Below are 15,081 nucleotides of genomic sequence, written 5' to 3'. Positions count from 1 at the left end.
CGAAGCTGAAAAATCGCAAATGGATCACTTCACTTTTCAACGAAATGAAACTGTTTTGTTGTTTTTACTTTGTAGCTATTTTTTTTAATTGTATAAATTTATGTTGGTTTCAAAGTTACGAATTTTTTGTCTTTTCTTTTTTTCTAAAAAACATGTTCTTTACATTTTGGTTACTTCGCTGGTTATTTTCAAGGCCTCTATATTACCATGGTCACGTGATTTCCAATGCTCCCTCTTTGCAATAAAATTTCCAAAAACACATGGCTTTGTGCCAAAGTAAATTGATTAAAACCCCTAGCTCGGGCATAAAAGAAACTTTGCAATTTGCCGTTTAATTTGACGGTAACCAAATATTTTGTCTCAAATGACAGGCGCCAATTTATTGGATCCGTTTGAATGATAGTTAAAATTTTGCAAGGTGCAAAGCGGAAACGTTTCAACTTTGAACTGCTGATTAATTGACTCTTCACAGGAACACTACTATCAGAAAGAGCGTTACAAGAGAAAATAAAAGTATTGTGCGAACGATCACGTCTTCTTCTGACGCAGCGACAATTAGCAGGTGGAAAGAGGAAACGCCTTTAATTATTGATGGCCATTTAATTCCCAAAATATTGGTCAAGAAAGGGGTTTTCTCGAAATGCCGCATATTTTAATAGGCATGAAATGAAAAGAAAAATTAAAATTTTGTTTACACGTCGGCGGCTTAATGTACAGCAAATAATTAAAACCTATGTTCGTTTGACAGGTGGCTGTCGACCTTATATTTGTATAGACATCTGTCTACGAGAGCAAAAACGACATGCAAACGAGGCGTAAGGTACGGGAGAAAGGGAAAGTTGGGGAGGGGTGGGGGACGGTTGCTCCGCTCGGAGGTTCAACTCTTTAATTTTTTCACATTCAAACGTTTAACGAAATGTTACCCCAGATAGTCAAGTAAAAAGAAAAAAATTACCTCTTTCTTTTAACTACTCAAAGTAAGCTAAATCTTCATCCCGGGGGGGGGGGGGGGGTACTCCCCTATACAAGCTATATAGGTATGTGCCGCCCCAAAGGGTATGATTTTTCAGCCGTTTTGGTCTGAAAATGGGTATAGATTTTGACCATTATGGTCTTACATCGGGTATGGTTTTCAAGGGAACCACGAGAGAGTATAAACGTATTTGTCTTTTCAATTCCAAATGAAGAGTAAAGAAAGAGAAGTATCTAAAATATATCATTCGGGTTGAATTTCGGGTAAATTTTACCAATTCTTGACTTCGGCACTGATGCGAAGCTTAATTACGCTACAAGTCAGGTCTGAAAACGGGTATGGATTTTGGAAACCAGGTCTGAAGACGGGTGTGGAAAATGGCATGTTTTGGTCTGAAATAGGGTCAGGATTTGGAGGACCGGGCGGCACACCCCTACAGAGAATTCCGAGGAGTACCCCCCCCCCCCCCCGGGGCTTCATTTGTCTGCTTAGAATTGTACTCTTCACGTCCTAATTTCTGTAGACTACAAGCAGCCTCTTCCTGGATAGTCGAGAGGTCGCGCGAAATAGCCGAGCGCGAAAGAACGAGCGGAGGCGTTCTTTTCTCGTTTATTTCTTCTCGCTCCAGTCTCGCTGCGCTGTGAGCTCACCCTCTCGACTAACCAGAAAAGGACTGCTTGCAGTCTATAATTTCTGCTCCGTTTCCTCTACCCTTATAAATACAGGCTATATAATTCCGATTTAAGTCGAATTGACTGTCGCCCTTTCGTTTCACAGTCTAATTTTTTTCTACCCTTTGGCTGATACCACGAACGTGATAAAGAAACCCCCTTAGGGGGGTTATCTTCCCGTATAGCCCGTTGCATGGAGTATCCGACCCCCCTCCCCCTACATAACAGCTTTTCATGATGGTGATTGTTTACATGAGAGTAATATACACCAACGTTGCGGAAATACACTATGTTTTTTGATAAGAACCTTTTTAATAAGAACGTTGAGGCTGAGATTAACCAAAATTTTAAGAATGTATTAAGAACATTCCTCAGGCTGGAAGTCCATTAAGAACGTTTTTATTTTGCTAATCTGTATATAAAATCAAGGTAACACATGTAAATTAACCAAAATACTTAAGGAGCATGTTTTGTATATACCATATCTCAGCAGGCAATGCTTGATTTACTGAAATACATGTAGTGTATACCATGTAATTTAAGAACATCTTAAGAACGTTTTCAGCCTCAAATCGCAAAAAAATATAAGAACTTTCAGCCTCAGCTCCAAAATTAGACGTTCTTATAAAAAAAAATAGAGTGTAGACCCAGACCCATTCGGCTAACGCAATGTTGTACCCAATTCAGATAATAATAATAATAATAATAATAATAATAATAATAATAATAATAATAATAATAATAATAATAATAATAATAATAAAATAAAATCTTTCTTTATTATAATATTCCAAGCAAAATTGATATTTACAAGTTAAAAGTAGAAAAAAAGAGCTATTAAAACCTATTTACAATTCAATATTTAAAATTCATTTCGATTAAAAAAAAAAGCGACTATTTCCAAGTACAACAGAGCTATTTTCAAGCACAATTTTTTAACAATAGTAAGACTAAAATTTTGATGAAATAAAAAAGTTGTTGAAATAATAATAATAATAATAATAATAATAATAATAATCTTTTATTAGGAAGCTTCCATTACGAAAAGTGGTTTCCAGAAAGATCCCCTGGGGTTAATATTCTTTGTTTATTGTATTTTCATTATAATGAAGCATTCACATTTAAATGATATGGAAATACTTAGAACAAAACATTTTATGCCCAAAGGACTTGAATTGGGTACAACATTGCGTTAGCCGAATGGGTCTATTTGGAATGAGCTGGGTTTTATTGTAGCATTACCGCATCGTTTAACACGCATAGCCAGTGCAAGTCAAATTATTTCGTAGTCGGTTTTACTTAGGGATCTTCCTTGTTGAAAGTTTACGTGCTGGTAAGAAACGAACCTTAAAAATATTGAGTTATTATCAATATAAAAATTATACACGCAGCTTAATGTTTGCGGCAATTTGGGAGAACTAGCGTTTAAAATAGGCGACATTCGCTATCCGAGAAGATGAGTGTAACTTTTCTCTTCAAATCGTGAAAACGAAATATATTCATCACTTCGCGAAAAGTTTAAAATTTCTTAAACAATGTCAGGAGCAAATGAAAGATAATCGAGGCCGCTAATTCTCATCTATGTACGAATTTTTTTCAAGAAAACATAAACGTGAATCTCACGTTTGCCGCCCGGACGTAAACGCGATTTTAAATCTCTCTGCTAACGTGATCAAAATGAAAGCTTTAATATTGCGTAGCACTTCCCTACTATGCTCTCAAGAAATCCTCTTGTTAAGTTGGACAATTCAAAGCTACGGAATGCGTAATATGGATGTTTACTGTGGGTGGAAATTAAAAAAATGGTGGTCGATAACTACATTTTGTTGCCGAGTTGTTTTGTTACACTAAGCTTTCAAGCAAGATTGAATTTTCAGAGGCGATTCATAAGTTTCCTTCCTTTGGTAAATTTCAGTTTGACAAATGCTTTTCAACTGATTTTTCGTTATCAGTTAGGCGAGAGATCTTGTCAGCAAGCCATGTTTACCATTCTACTAAAGAAGCTGGTTATTCAAGTCATCCTTTATATGTTGCGTGCTGTCGCAGCAAGCTCCAAGGGCAGCTGTCTAACTGGCGGATTCTTCTTTGCCCGAGGAAGAAACATGGTAGATAATCACGCCCTTCGTGGTCACGTGTTTGCAAACGTCACCGCTCCGGAGCCAGTCCGCTGCTTCAGAGCATATCAGTCAGATTGTCGGTGTATTTCGTTCAACTATCAACAGAGCGGAACCAAGGATAACTGCGAACTGAATGAAGAAAACAGATACACGAACTTCAGTGCTCTAGAGTTTTTAAAGGGTTGGCAGTACTACGATTTGGTGATTGACTACAACGTTAAGGTAACAAAAGTGTTATATGTTCGTTTTGTACCTCACTATATTGAGATAGCTAATAACTGGGCGTGAGAAAAGGTGCATAAATTACCGAGGCTCTGACTTCGGTAATTAATCTTGGAGATACTTATAAACTGAAAACAGCATTTCGTGAAGGTGTGGTTACGCGAAAATTGTGAATTTGAAATTACCTAAATGCCTTTAATTTGTCATGGGGTTTAAAATCCAAGAAAATCGACGCATAGCGGACAACAATATGTAAAAATATGGCCCTATATTAACTTAATCGTGTATTCAACAACAAAACGCAGTTCTCACATACGCATTTAATCCAGAAAACAGGACGTATACGTTGCCCAAGGTATTTATTCCTTTTTTTAAACCTTTTTTTATCAGGCGAATGCATCTTTCGTCGAATGTCATAACGGCTGCTGTAAAAGCCGTCCTTGTTTTAATGGTGGAACATGTCACGAGACCTGTGACGTCATCGGGAAACGTTTTCTGTGAATGTGGACCGCTCGCTTCAGGGACACTTTGTGAGTCTGGTAAGGAGTCGAAAGCTAAAATCTCCCTCCTTCCGTTTTGAGCCTCATTATGAAAGCGAGGCTTTGTGCATAGTTTTTATAAGGTAAATAAGTTTTCATTCATGTGTAAACAAACCTAATTAATTTTCATATTTAAAGCTTTGCACTTAACATTGGTTTCGTGATGAGGTTCATGAAAGCAACTCAGAAATGATCTATTATATCTAAAGAATTTGATACGGCATCAACTATAACCAATCTGGTAATAACCCTTTAGTTGTTACATTACCAAAAATGCAACATACCTTTCTCAAAAAGTTTTCATTTGCAATTTTTTTATACCAGCAGCTTGAGCTTGAGCGTCAAAGGAAGGTACTGCTTTGTAATTTTCATTTGAATTGTCGTACGTTCGAGTTTTATCCAAAAACTCAAAAGTTAGAATCACTTTCAGCTTATAGAGGGTATCACTAAAACAGCACCTCAGTAAAAATACGCATCTCTCAGTAGTTTTCATTCGAACGCAGACGCTTTAATTGAAGAAATAATTACAGTTTTAGGTTGTTATAAGGAACTGCGTTGTTCAGATGTGGTTAGTTTATGCTGTTTGCTCACCAAACCGGTCAACAGTATAATACACAGTACCAAAGGAAAGCGCGTAGCTTCCTCGAATGTTCAAAGAGCAGGTAACTTGATACAGTAGATAAACCAAGTTCAGCGAGAATCAACCCTTGCGCGTCCAAGATTTAATGACGCCAAAAAGGAGTTGCAGATAGGAAAAGTACGAAACTGCATGTCACTCCATGGCGAGTGAATAAGAATAGAATTTCTTAGACCTTCTGGTAAATGAAGGTCCACTCTCGAACACTCCATTTGTCCCTCTTCCTTAAACAAAATATCTTGGCGCCTCGGCTTTACGGGCCTCTCTTTTGGTCTTTAAAAGTATGGGTGAGTGGGTGGGGGAGGGGGGAGAGTTTATGGGTCACGCGAGTCTCCCTCCCCAAGATACGCGACTACAGTAGAGGGCATTTCTTGCATGATCTGATTGGCTGTTCAGACGCTGGCATTCTTCCGGCCGTTTCGCGTTCGACTGTTTTCGTCAATTTGTCACATCGACTTCCACTTCGGACAAAATGGTGACTATAGCAACTTCAATATGGACTTTAGTTGACGCGTACACTTATATTGCAGAATGGATTGAGGCGACGAAAACGTTGAAACATATATTAACTGAACAAAAACCGTGCCTTTTCTTGGAATCACACCAATCCGATAATTTTTTTCTACAGCAATAAGTGCTACCCCAGACTGGCTGTCCTTCCAAAACTCATGTTTTAAAAAATTCACGCACCCTTTTTTTTTACAGCTAAAACTGATCAGCATCTTTAAAGAGTATTTCAACTTTCCTGTACACCCCTATTCACTGCCACCCACCTGACAGATCTGCCACGAATGACCAAACCTTTTTGGGCATTATATAGGTTACTGTGGCAACTTAAGCGGCTTACGATAACACACCAGTACTCAGTGCAACATAATCCTACAAACGAACACAAAAGGCAAAACATTTTCTGTAACCCAAGTGACCTAAATCTTGTTGTTTATTTTTTTGTTTCTTTTGACAGCCTGCCGTTCTCCAGACTGGTTACGCTTCAAAAACTCGTGTTTCAGGAAATTCACAGAAGAGTTGAATTGGTTCGACGCCCAGAAGACTTGCGCAAGTATCAACAGCAGCCTCACCTCAATCCACACTGAAGAGGAAAACAATTTTGTGCTTCAGAAAGTCTCATCTGGTTCGTCTAGACTGTGGATTGGGTTCTACAACTTGAACAAAACTGACCACAGCTATGAATGGGTTGATGGCTCAAACGTGTCATTCACCAAGTGGAGTGATAACGAGCCTTCGGGTATTAATGAAAACTGCGCCGAATTTGACGCCCTTGGAAAGTGGAACGACTTGAACTGCTTACCCCATAATCTTAATTTTGTTTGTGGTAAAAATTTGAATCCTTAGGGTGGATCACATCATTTCCCAGCGCTTACACTTTGAGGGATCAATACTACCACTCTTTATCGGTTGATACCACAAAAATGGTATCAAATAGCGGGACTAATCATTGGCGAACAAGTTGTGGGCATTTTCTTGACATAATAAGTAACCATAGCAACAGTGTAAACTGTTAAAAATCACCCACATTTTAGGTTTAACTGGTTATAACTACAAAACGAGGTCGATGACCTGCATTGTATATCGCGCAGTTGAATCCAATAGTTACTGGATTGTATATTAGGTAGTTGCATCCACAACTGATAATAGATTGCATGTCGAGTAGTTGTATTCAATAGTTATTGGATTGTAAATCAAGTAGTTGTATCCACAATTGATAATAGATTGCATGTCGAGTAGCTGTATCCAATAGTTATTGGATTGTAGATCAAGTAGTTGTATCCACAATTGATAATAGATTGCATGTCGAGTAGCTGTATCCAATAGTTATTGGATTGTATATCAAGAAGCTGTATCCAATAGTTATTGGATTGTATATCAAGAAGCTGTATCCAATAGTTTTTGGATTGTATATCAAGAAGCTGTATCGAATAGTTTTTGGATTGTATATCAAGAAGCTGTATCGAATAATTATTGGATTGTATATCAAGAAGCTGTATCGAATAGTTTTTGGATTGTATATCAAGAAGCTGTATCCAATAGTTTTTGGATTGTATATCAAGAAGCTGTATCCAATAGTTTTTGGATTGTATATCAAGAAGCTGTATCGAATAGTTTTTGGATTGTATATCAAGAAGCTGTATCGAATAATTATTGGATTGTATATCAAGAAGCTGTATCCAATAGTTATTGTATTGTATATCAAGAAGCTGTATCCAATAGTTTTTGGATTGTATATCAAGAAGCTGTATCCAATAGTTTTTGGATTGTATATCAAGTAGCTGTATACAATAGTTTTTGGATTGTATAGCAAGAAGCTGTATCCAATAGTTATTGGATTGTATATCAAGTAGCTGTATCCAATAATTATTGGATTGTATATCAAGAAGCTGTATCCAATAGTTTTTGGATTGTATATCAAGAAGCTGTATCGAATAATTATTGGATTGTATATCAAGAAGCTGTATCGAATAGTTTTTGGATTGTATATCAAGAAGCTGTATCCAATAGTTTTTGGATTGTATATCAAGAAGCTGTATCCAATAGTTTTTGGATTGTATATCAAGAAGCTGTATCGAATAGTTTTTGGATTGTATATCAAGAAGCTGTATCGAATAATTATTGGATTGTATATCAAGAAGCTGTATCCAATAGTTATTGTATTGTATATCAAGAAGCTGTATCCAATAGTTTTTGGATTGTATATCAAGAAGCTGTATCCAATAGTTTTTGGATTGTATATCAAGTAGCTGTATACAATAGTTTTTGGATTGTATAGCAAGAAGCTGTATCCAATAGTTATTGGATTGTATATCAAGTAGCTGTATCCAATAATTATTGGATTGTATATCAAGAAGCTGTATCCAATAGTTTTTGGATTGTATATCAAGAAGCTGTATCCAATAGTTTTTGGATTGTATATCAAGAAGCTGTATCCAATAGTTATTGTATTGTATATCAAGAAGCTGTATCCAATAGTTTTTGGATTGTATATCAAGAAGCTGTATCCAATAGTTTTTGGATTGTATATCAAGTAGCTGTATACAATAGTTTTTGGATTGTATATCAAGAAGCTGCATCCAATAGTTATTGGATTGTATATCAATGTAAGATGTTGCAAATGGTTCAGGTTGCGCCCCGTTTTACGGACTGGAAAACATTGTTCCTGTATTTGATTGCTTGCTCTTGACAAAGTCAGCGACATCACATTCATCTCGTGTTACCGCAGTTTATTTTTTATTCCTAGTTTAAGAAAAATACAGAAGTCTCTTAATGCGCTGTAACAGAATTGAGTATGTACAACACGCAACCTTTGGGTGCCGGAAGTGTTCCTGAAATAAGAAGTATTTTTCAAACCAGATGCCTATCGATCGGCGGTAGTTGTAAGTACAAACTGCTGCCCCAATGCGTTTCTTAATCTCAGACAGTTTTCAACGTTGTAGCAAGTTTTCCCGCGCTTTTCAACGGCTGCACCATTGCGTCTCGAGTTCTGATTGGCTCACGCAGTAGCCACGATGGTTCTTGGGTCGCCAGTAAAAACCAGGCCTTTTGCACGTTTTCCCGCGGTTTTCGCCAACTGCACCATTGCGCCTCGAGTTCTGATTGGCTTGTGGAGTTGTAGCAAACTCCACTCTCTCCGATCCTCATTTCAATTGATGCCAACTAAATAATCGAACATTTTGGCGAGTCTACAAACATTTGCCGAGGAAAATGCTGCTCAACAGACTTCTTCCCGCAGCTGGATTACCCCAACGTGGAGAAACTGTTTAAGAGGTTTGTATGTTCTCTATTTGGAAACTAGGTAAAATAGAAACTTTGTACAAAAGCACAGCAATGTTATTAACATGAACAGGTCTCTCGCTTCTTTTTACACCAGTTCAACATTTAATTCATAAAGTTTGAGGTTATTATCTCGTCGCCTGATTATTTCACCGCTTTCTCTTCGCACTACGACTATCGTGATCCCTGCAAAAAACAAAAAATAAGCAAATCCATCAGAGAGAAAACAATCACAGCATAATGGTCTTTGCAAGCCTCCTAGGCACAAACGCCAAACGTGGACTGGAACGTTTTACAGAGTTGGCCCCACGTATTCTACACACAAGCTTTACATCGATTGTTTATTTTCCCACAATTAAAAGAAGAGGAAAATTAGGACAACAATGTAAAAGTTCATGTACCTTGATCGTGAAGGCTCGTCTAGTGGTCTCTTGCCCTTTTTAGCTTCTGTAAGAAACTTATCCAGACCAAAAGGATCTTCTTCTTCTTTCTCAAACTGAACTGGGCCATCACGCCGCTGACCGCGATCCGTGCCTGCGAACTCTTTGTCAGGTTGAAACCTTGGGATAGAAAAGCGACAATTACACAATAGAGAAAGGTTTTAATTAGCATACACTGTGCATACGATATCAGATCTTTCTCGTTTGGAGTGGCATTGAACAGTTGTTGTCTCTTCTACGATATAAGAAGGAAATGGTCTATCTTAGAAAATTTCGGAAATTCAAACGACGAACCCAAACTTCGGAAAAAAGCATTCGGACCCTAAAATGTCGAACTATTTGTAACATAGGTTTTTCGTATTACAAAATATTGAACATCATTGAAAGAACAGATGATTGATCCACATCTGTACACTGTCACACTTTTCATCTAAAATACCTATCAGTGACTATACATTTCACTGGGAATGGAAGCTTTTTCTTTTGAATGGCTGAAGAATTTTTCACGGTTGGGTGTTTTGTTAGCTTAATGCACTACAGATTTGTATTACCGTGGCGTACATAAAAAATACTATTGAATACAGTTACAACAAATTGTTCATTTTAGGGTTGGCATTAGGCCATTTCCGAGTTGCTCTGAACCTCGTTATGAAAGCGAGGCTAAGTGCAAAGTTTTTATTACGAAAATTAGTTTTCATTCTTATGCAAACAAAATTAATTTTCATATGAAAAGCTTTGCAATTAGCCTCGCTTTTAAAATGAGGCTCACAGCAACTGGGAAATTGCCTATTGACCTGTTCGACTGAACCAGTTTCTCCAAGTCGTCCCCGTACACGTCCCTGTCGACATTCTTGCTGGGCCGGTAGATGGCATTAGCTGTACTTCCTTCCCTTCTCCACGCTTTGTCGTACACATTGTACGCGTCATCATCTCCTCCAAACCCGGTGTCCAGACCCTGACGAATAAAAACAGACAAACAGTTCATAGTTAGTTTAAAGTTACCTGTATTGTGCAAAGATTTTCAAACGAAAGCGCAGTAGCGCGAGGTGAAAGTGAAACGCAAAATACCAGTATGGATGAGAACATTTTACTTCGCAATTTTTGCTTAAGACTTTTATATATCTCGGGATTTGTTTTTGGGTGGGTAGGGCGTACGTTGGAAATGACAGTAAGTCCCGGGGTCGGATTTGTGAAAACTGCTATCGCAACACTCACAGGGCCTGTATTAACTCCAAAAAGCACCCGACACTGATTTATGTCCCCCTCCCCATGGTGTGTAATGAAAACTGAAGTAACCGCAAATGACAACAAGTCAAAACTAGAGCGGCTTTTGATTCAGTCTCGTCAAACCAAAACCTTTAGTTAGTAATTACTCTGACCAATCACAACGGACGAAAACAGCGAAATGAACCAATCAGAACTCGAAACAAACATGTAACGGGCACCAAGCGCGGGAAAACGGATGGGAAATGCTTGCTCCACATTGGCTGAGAAAATGGCGGGAGTTTTGCCAACCAATCACAGAGTGCAGTAAAGCAAATACAAGCAAACTCGACACTAAGTTGAAAACTGCTCTGTTGCTCAAGGCTGTTGCTCCACTGCCCAAAATTATTGATGCTGCACTGAGAAAAAAACCACGGCATGTAAACCCGAAATTATTGAGTGTTTATTAGTTGTAACAAAAAGTTTAAATTACCTTGCTTTGATTAAACAACCGCTGATCATACAGTGCTTCCTGAGAGGGTGGTGCTGAGGCAAGGCCTAACGCAATCTGTTCACTTATGTCACGTTCTTTGTCACGCTGAAGTTTCGATCTGTTAGAAGAAAAATGTAAAACAGGGATGAAGACCGGAGAGCATAACAAATTACTAATTAACAGCTCTACCCAACAAAATGGGGACTCTGGCAATCATGATGGAAGTAGCAACGGAAATTTAACAAAACAATTCGTTTACTGAGGTAACAATGGCTCTGTGTGTGTATTATAAATTTGGTACACTGCACTTCAAAGCAGTCTCCTACACATCTGAACATCAGATGAAGAAAGTTCAAGACTTTATGGAGAGTATGAACTTATGACAGCTAATTTTCCCCCTTTGACTCTAAAGTGAAAAGCCACCCTATGAATTCTCCTGAAAAGTTCCGCCATGAAAGCCAAATTGAACAATTGGCATAATCACAAAGTAGCCTCTACTGTAGCTCAGTGGTAGAGCATCCGAACTAGTAATCGGAAGGTCTTAGGTTCGACTCCTGTTAGGAGCACTCGGATTTTCTTTTTCCGAGTATCATGGCTGTGTCGCTGACAGTCAGTCTACGCCACGCATGACCAGTATTTCGGAAAATGAATTGAACATTCGAATTCCTCTTTGAAATGTCCGGCATTTGAATGGAATCTTGAAGATTTCTCTGGAAATCTTTCCGAAAAAGAGTTAACTAAAAAAAATTCTTGGAAGACAATTGTTATTCAAGAAATACTTAATGCTGTAATGTAAAGAAAAATTCATAGCGTTATACTGCCAATAAAGAAGGGAAATTTCTACGGAAACTCTGAGATTTCGCTGGCGATGTTCAAAACTGACACGTAAATTGGGAGACAATTGTTATTTATGAAATACTTAATGCTGTAATGTAACGAAAAATTGATAGCTTTATACTGCCAAAAAAGTAGGGAAATTTCTACGGAAACTGTGAAATCTTGCTGGTGATGTTCAAAACTGACACGTAAATTTGTAAACTCCGTTCAAATTTCAAATACTTGTCACGCGTGATCTAGATTGACTGTAATAAATCCTTCTCAATAAAACCATTACTGCACTTTTGAAGAGGTGTCTCCCTCGGCACCACTGTAATAAATATCAATATTTTAGTATACCAACAATCATACCTCTTGTCGGGAGCAGCTTTTGATATCCTTCTGTCTCTCTCTCTTTCCTTGTGTCGTTCATGGCGCAGTTTATCCCTTTCTCTTTCTTCCTCTGATCTGTCTAAAGAAACCCAAACTCAAAATATAAATTTTTGATGCTCAAGAGATAATGGACCAACGAGTGCTTTTGGCCGGCAAATGTGGATTCCCCCCACCCCACCCCACCCCCACCCGAAAAACTAGCTGTCAAAAGCCTCTCGGATAACTAAAGTAAGTATGCCCTCTGTACGTTCCAGCTTCACTTCTAACATCATTTATTCTATTCTGAATGTAAATATATGAAACATATATTTTGAACTGCGGATGAAAGATAAAATAGAAGAAAGATCCTCGCAGTTAGTACGCAACTTAAGCAGTTACGAAAAGAAAGCCTAAAAAAAATTCAGGCTTGAAATTATTCTATTCTGTTTTAAAAACTTCAAATTTCTGCGAAGAATGATCAGCCAACAGGTCGTTGACAGAAACACTGTATTCATTTTTTCAGAAACTGTTTTTTTTTACAAATGAGTTGGGAAAAGGAGATTTACTTTGCAAGTAAAAGAGAACAGTTTTACACAGTGTTCCACTTACCTGTAGTAGCCTTGATCCCTGCTCGTTCTTCACGTGCTTTTTGAGCCAATTCCACCAGTTTCTGCTCTTTTTTCTCCTTCTCTCTCTGAGCCAGCTTCTTTTCCAACTGGGCTCTCATCTCCACAGCTTCACGAGCCTTCGAAAAAGGCAAATATATCAGAAGAAATTGTTATTGATGTGTGTAACAAAACATTAGAGAGATTTCAGATTTAGAATTAAGTTTACGACAAATGTCTGAAATGACCACGTGACCATGTTTACCCTACATTTGCCGCTCGCTGTTTTCAGATTCTCAGTAAAATTGAGTAGTTTTGCATTAGCATCAAAGGTCAGAACTGTTTTAGACTATTCTCATATATGTACTCATTTTTTCAAGAAAACATAAACTTTAGTCTGATGTTTATTGTTTGCCGTAAAAGCGATTTTCTAAATCTCGCTATTAACAAATTCACAAATGCTAGGAAGGGAAATATTATATTATCTCCATATGTTTATTTCATTGTTATATATACATCAATATGACATCAGGTTAAAAAGTTGTTTGGGAATTTCTTAACGTTTTGAACCATTTCCTGAAAATATTGCAAAGTTTAGGCCAATGTTCCTGATCGTTTTCTCACACATGTACATGTACTTTTTGAAATTTTTGAAGTTTGCTGAATTTTGCTGTAGGAGATCTGCTGATTTTCTTCAATCAAGTGTATCCAAACAAGTACATTGCATTCAATATACATGATGCAAAGATACCATCACTTCACTTAAATAACACCCACTTTAAAGATGAATAAGGTCAGAACACAGGGCAACTGTACCTTCCTATCTGCTATGTATAATGCTTCAGCCAGCTTTGCAAATTTGTCATTAATGTGTGGATCCTGCAGACCACGCCCATCAGCTGCTAAACGTTTGTCTAAAGGAATAGTGTACCCCTGCAAACAGAGATGAGATGCATTGAAAATTGAAAATACCGAAAATTTGAACAAGAATTTTAACAGACTTGAATCAAACAACACGACAGTTACACGTACATGAACTCAGAGCTAAAAACAAACAAAAGAATCCTTGGACTGAAATTATTCGTGCAGTAGAATCTTGATTAACTCAAAGTTCCATAATTCAAACATATCACAAATAGGATTGAAAGAGGCTCTCCATACTGAAACAATTGTATTAATTTACAGGAACCGCCCTCAGATCTCCATAATACCATTAATTTCAATTGAGTATAAGGCTTTTCGGGGGTGGGGGCGAAACAAGGAAAGGCTTGATGTTCAGGGGCCTGTTTCTCGAAAATCCTGGTAACTTACCAGGCCTGGTAAGTGTCTTTGGTGATAAATACTTCTTAACAGAAGTCAATTTTTGTTAGCTCTGAATACTAAATTTTAAAATCTTATAATTCTATGAAAACATTGGTCAAGTAGTACCATGTCTGTAATCACTGTGTAATAGACGCAAAAGCATTTAAAAAATAATATACTTATCGGGACCGGTAAGTTAACGTAACTTTCTAGAAACAGGCCCCTGGTTACATTAATTTGAGCATTAGAACCGCATTGCCATCAAGATTCTACCAAAATGACTTTTATTTCATTTTGCTAATAAAATTATTAATTCAGGAACCCACTGTACAGTATGCAGTGTAAACTTGATTAGATAGGAGGTTTAGTTCTAAAGAAACTGTGGTGCTACATCAATGGGGGAGTACATATAGATTGCTTGTATAATTTGGCCACTGTAAAGAGATTTGAATGCTAATGTTTCAAGAATTAACCCATTCACTGCCAACTGGCTAACGCTCAAAATGATAGCACTCGCATCTCTTTATGGTGGCCTAATTATTTTATAAGCTCTGTTGACAAAACCAAAGATTTGTTTAAACTTAATTACATGTAGGGCGTGGTATAGTTATGGTAACCAGCCAGTGTTTGTTATACAATGCACATGTTGTTAATTACCTTTGCATTTTTCCAGTTGGAGATGCAAGGGGGGATTTTCCACTCTTGTTGTTCTTTAACTGTCACCTAAAGATAATACAGAGAATGTTAACACCAGCAATGACATTAAAGCATTAAACATCAATATGAAATCCAATCCATGAGTGTTCTTAAACTCCAAGATTCTTGTAATTTACCTTGCGACTTGGCGAATGCATCACAGGAGCAGGGGGTGATGGAGGACCCCTGGGAATCTTCTTGTTTGTCCT

The 15,081-nt window shown here is 37.6% G+C and overlaps 1 protein-coding gene and 1 pseudogene across 1 annotated transcript in view; one reads left to right on the top strand and one right to left on the bottom strand.

Annotated features, from left to right (window-relative positions):
• The first annotated feature begins 3,623 nt into the window (after positions 1–3,623).
• LOC146478474 (brevican core protein-like) lies at positions 3,624–7,107 on the top strand (annotated as a pseudogene).
• A 1,273-nt stretch (positions 7,108–8,380) lies between these two features.
• The window catches only part of LOC146478473 (SNW domain-containing protein 1-like), a 13,121-nt gene continuing 6,420 nt past the window's right edge, over positions 8,381–15,081 (bottom strand). The window contains exons 9-17 of the mRNA XM_085112030.1: positions 15,010–15,079; positions 14,834–14,899; positions 13,691–13,807; positions 12,879–13,014; positions 12,270–12,369; positions 11,082–11,199; positions 10,180–10,340; positions 9,347–9,505; positions 8,381–9,131 (exon numbers count right to left, since the gene is read on the bottom strand). Coding sequence (XP_084968156.1) covers positions 9,095–9,131; positions 9,347–9,505; positions 10,180–10,340; positions 11,082–11,199; positions 12,270–12,369; positions 12,879–13,014; positions 13,691–13,807; positions 14,834–14,899; positions 15,010–15,079 — 964 coding nt within the window. The 3' untranslated portion in view covers positions 8,381–9,094. The remainder of the gene's footprint in view (positions 9,132–9,346; positions 9,506–10,179; positions 10,341–11,081; positions 11,200–12,269; positions 12,370–12,878; positions 13,015–13,690; positions 13,808–14,833; positions 14,900–15,009; positions 15,080–15,081) is intronic.

The sequence above is a fragment of the Pavona decussata genome, unplaced genomic scaffold, assembly GCF_977016875.1.
Source record: "Pavona decussata unplaced genomic scaffold, jaPavDecu1.1 SCAFFOLD_64, whole genome shotgun sequence".
In the NCBI taxonomy this organism is placed as follows: Eukaryota; Metazoa; Cnidaria; class Anthozoa; order Scleractinia; family Agariciidae; genus Pavona; species Pavona decussata.
Note: the sequence above shows the minus strand (reverse complement) of the source record. Positions and strands in the feature narration are given on the sequence as shown.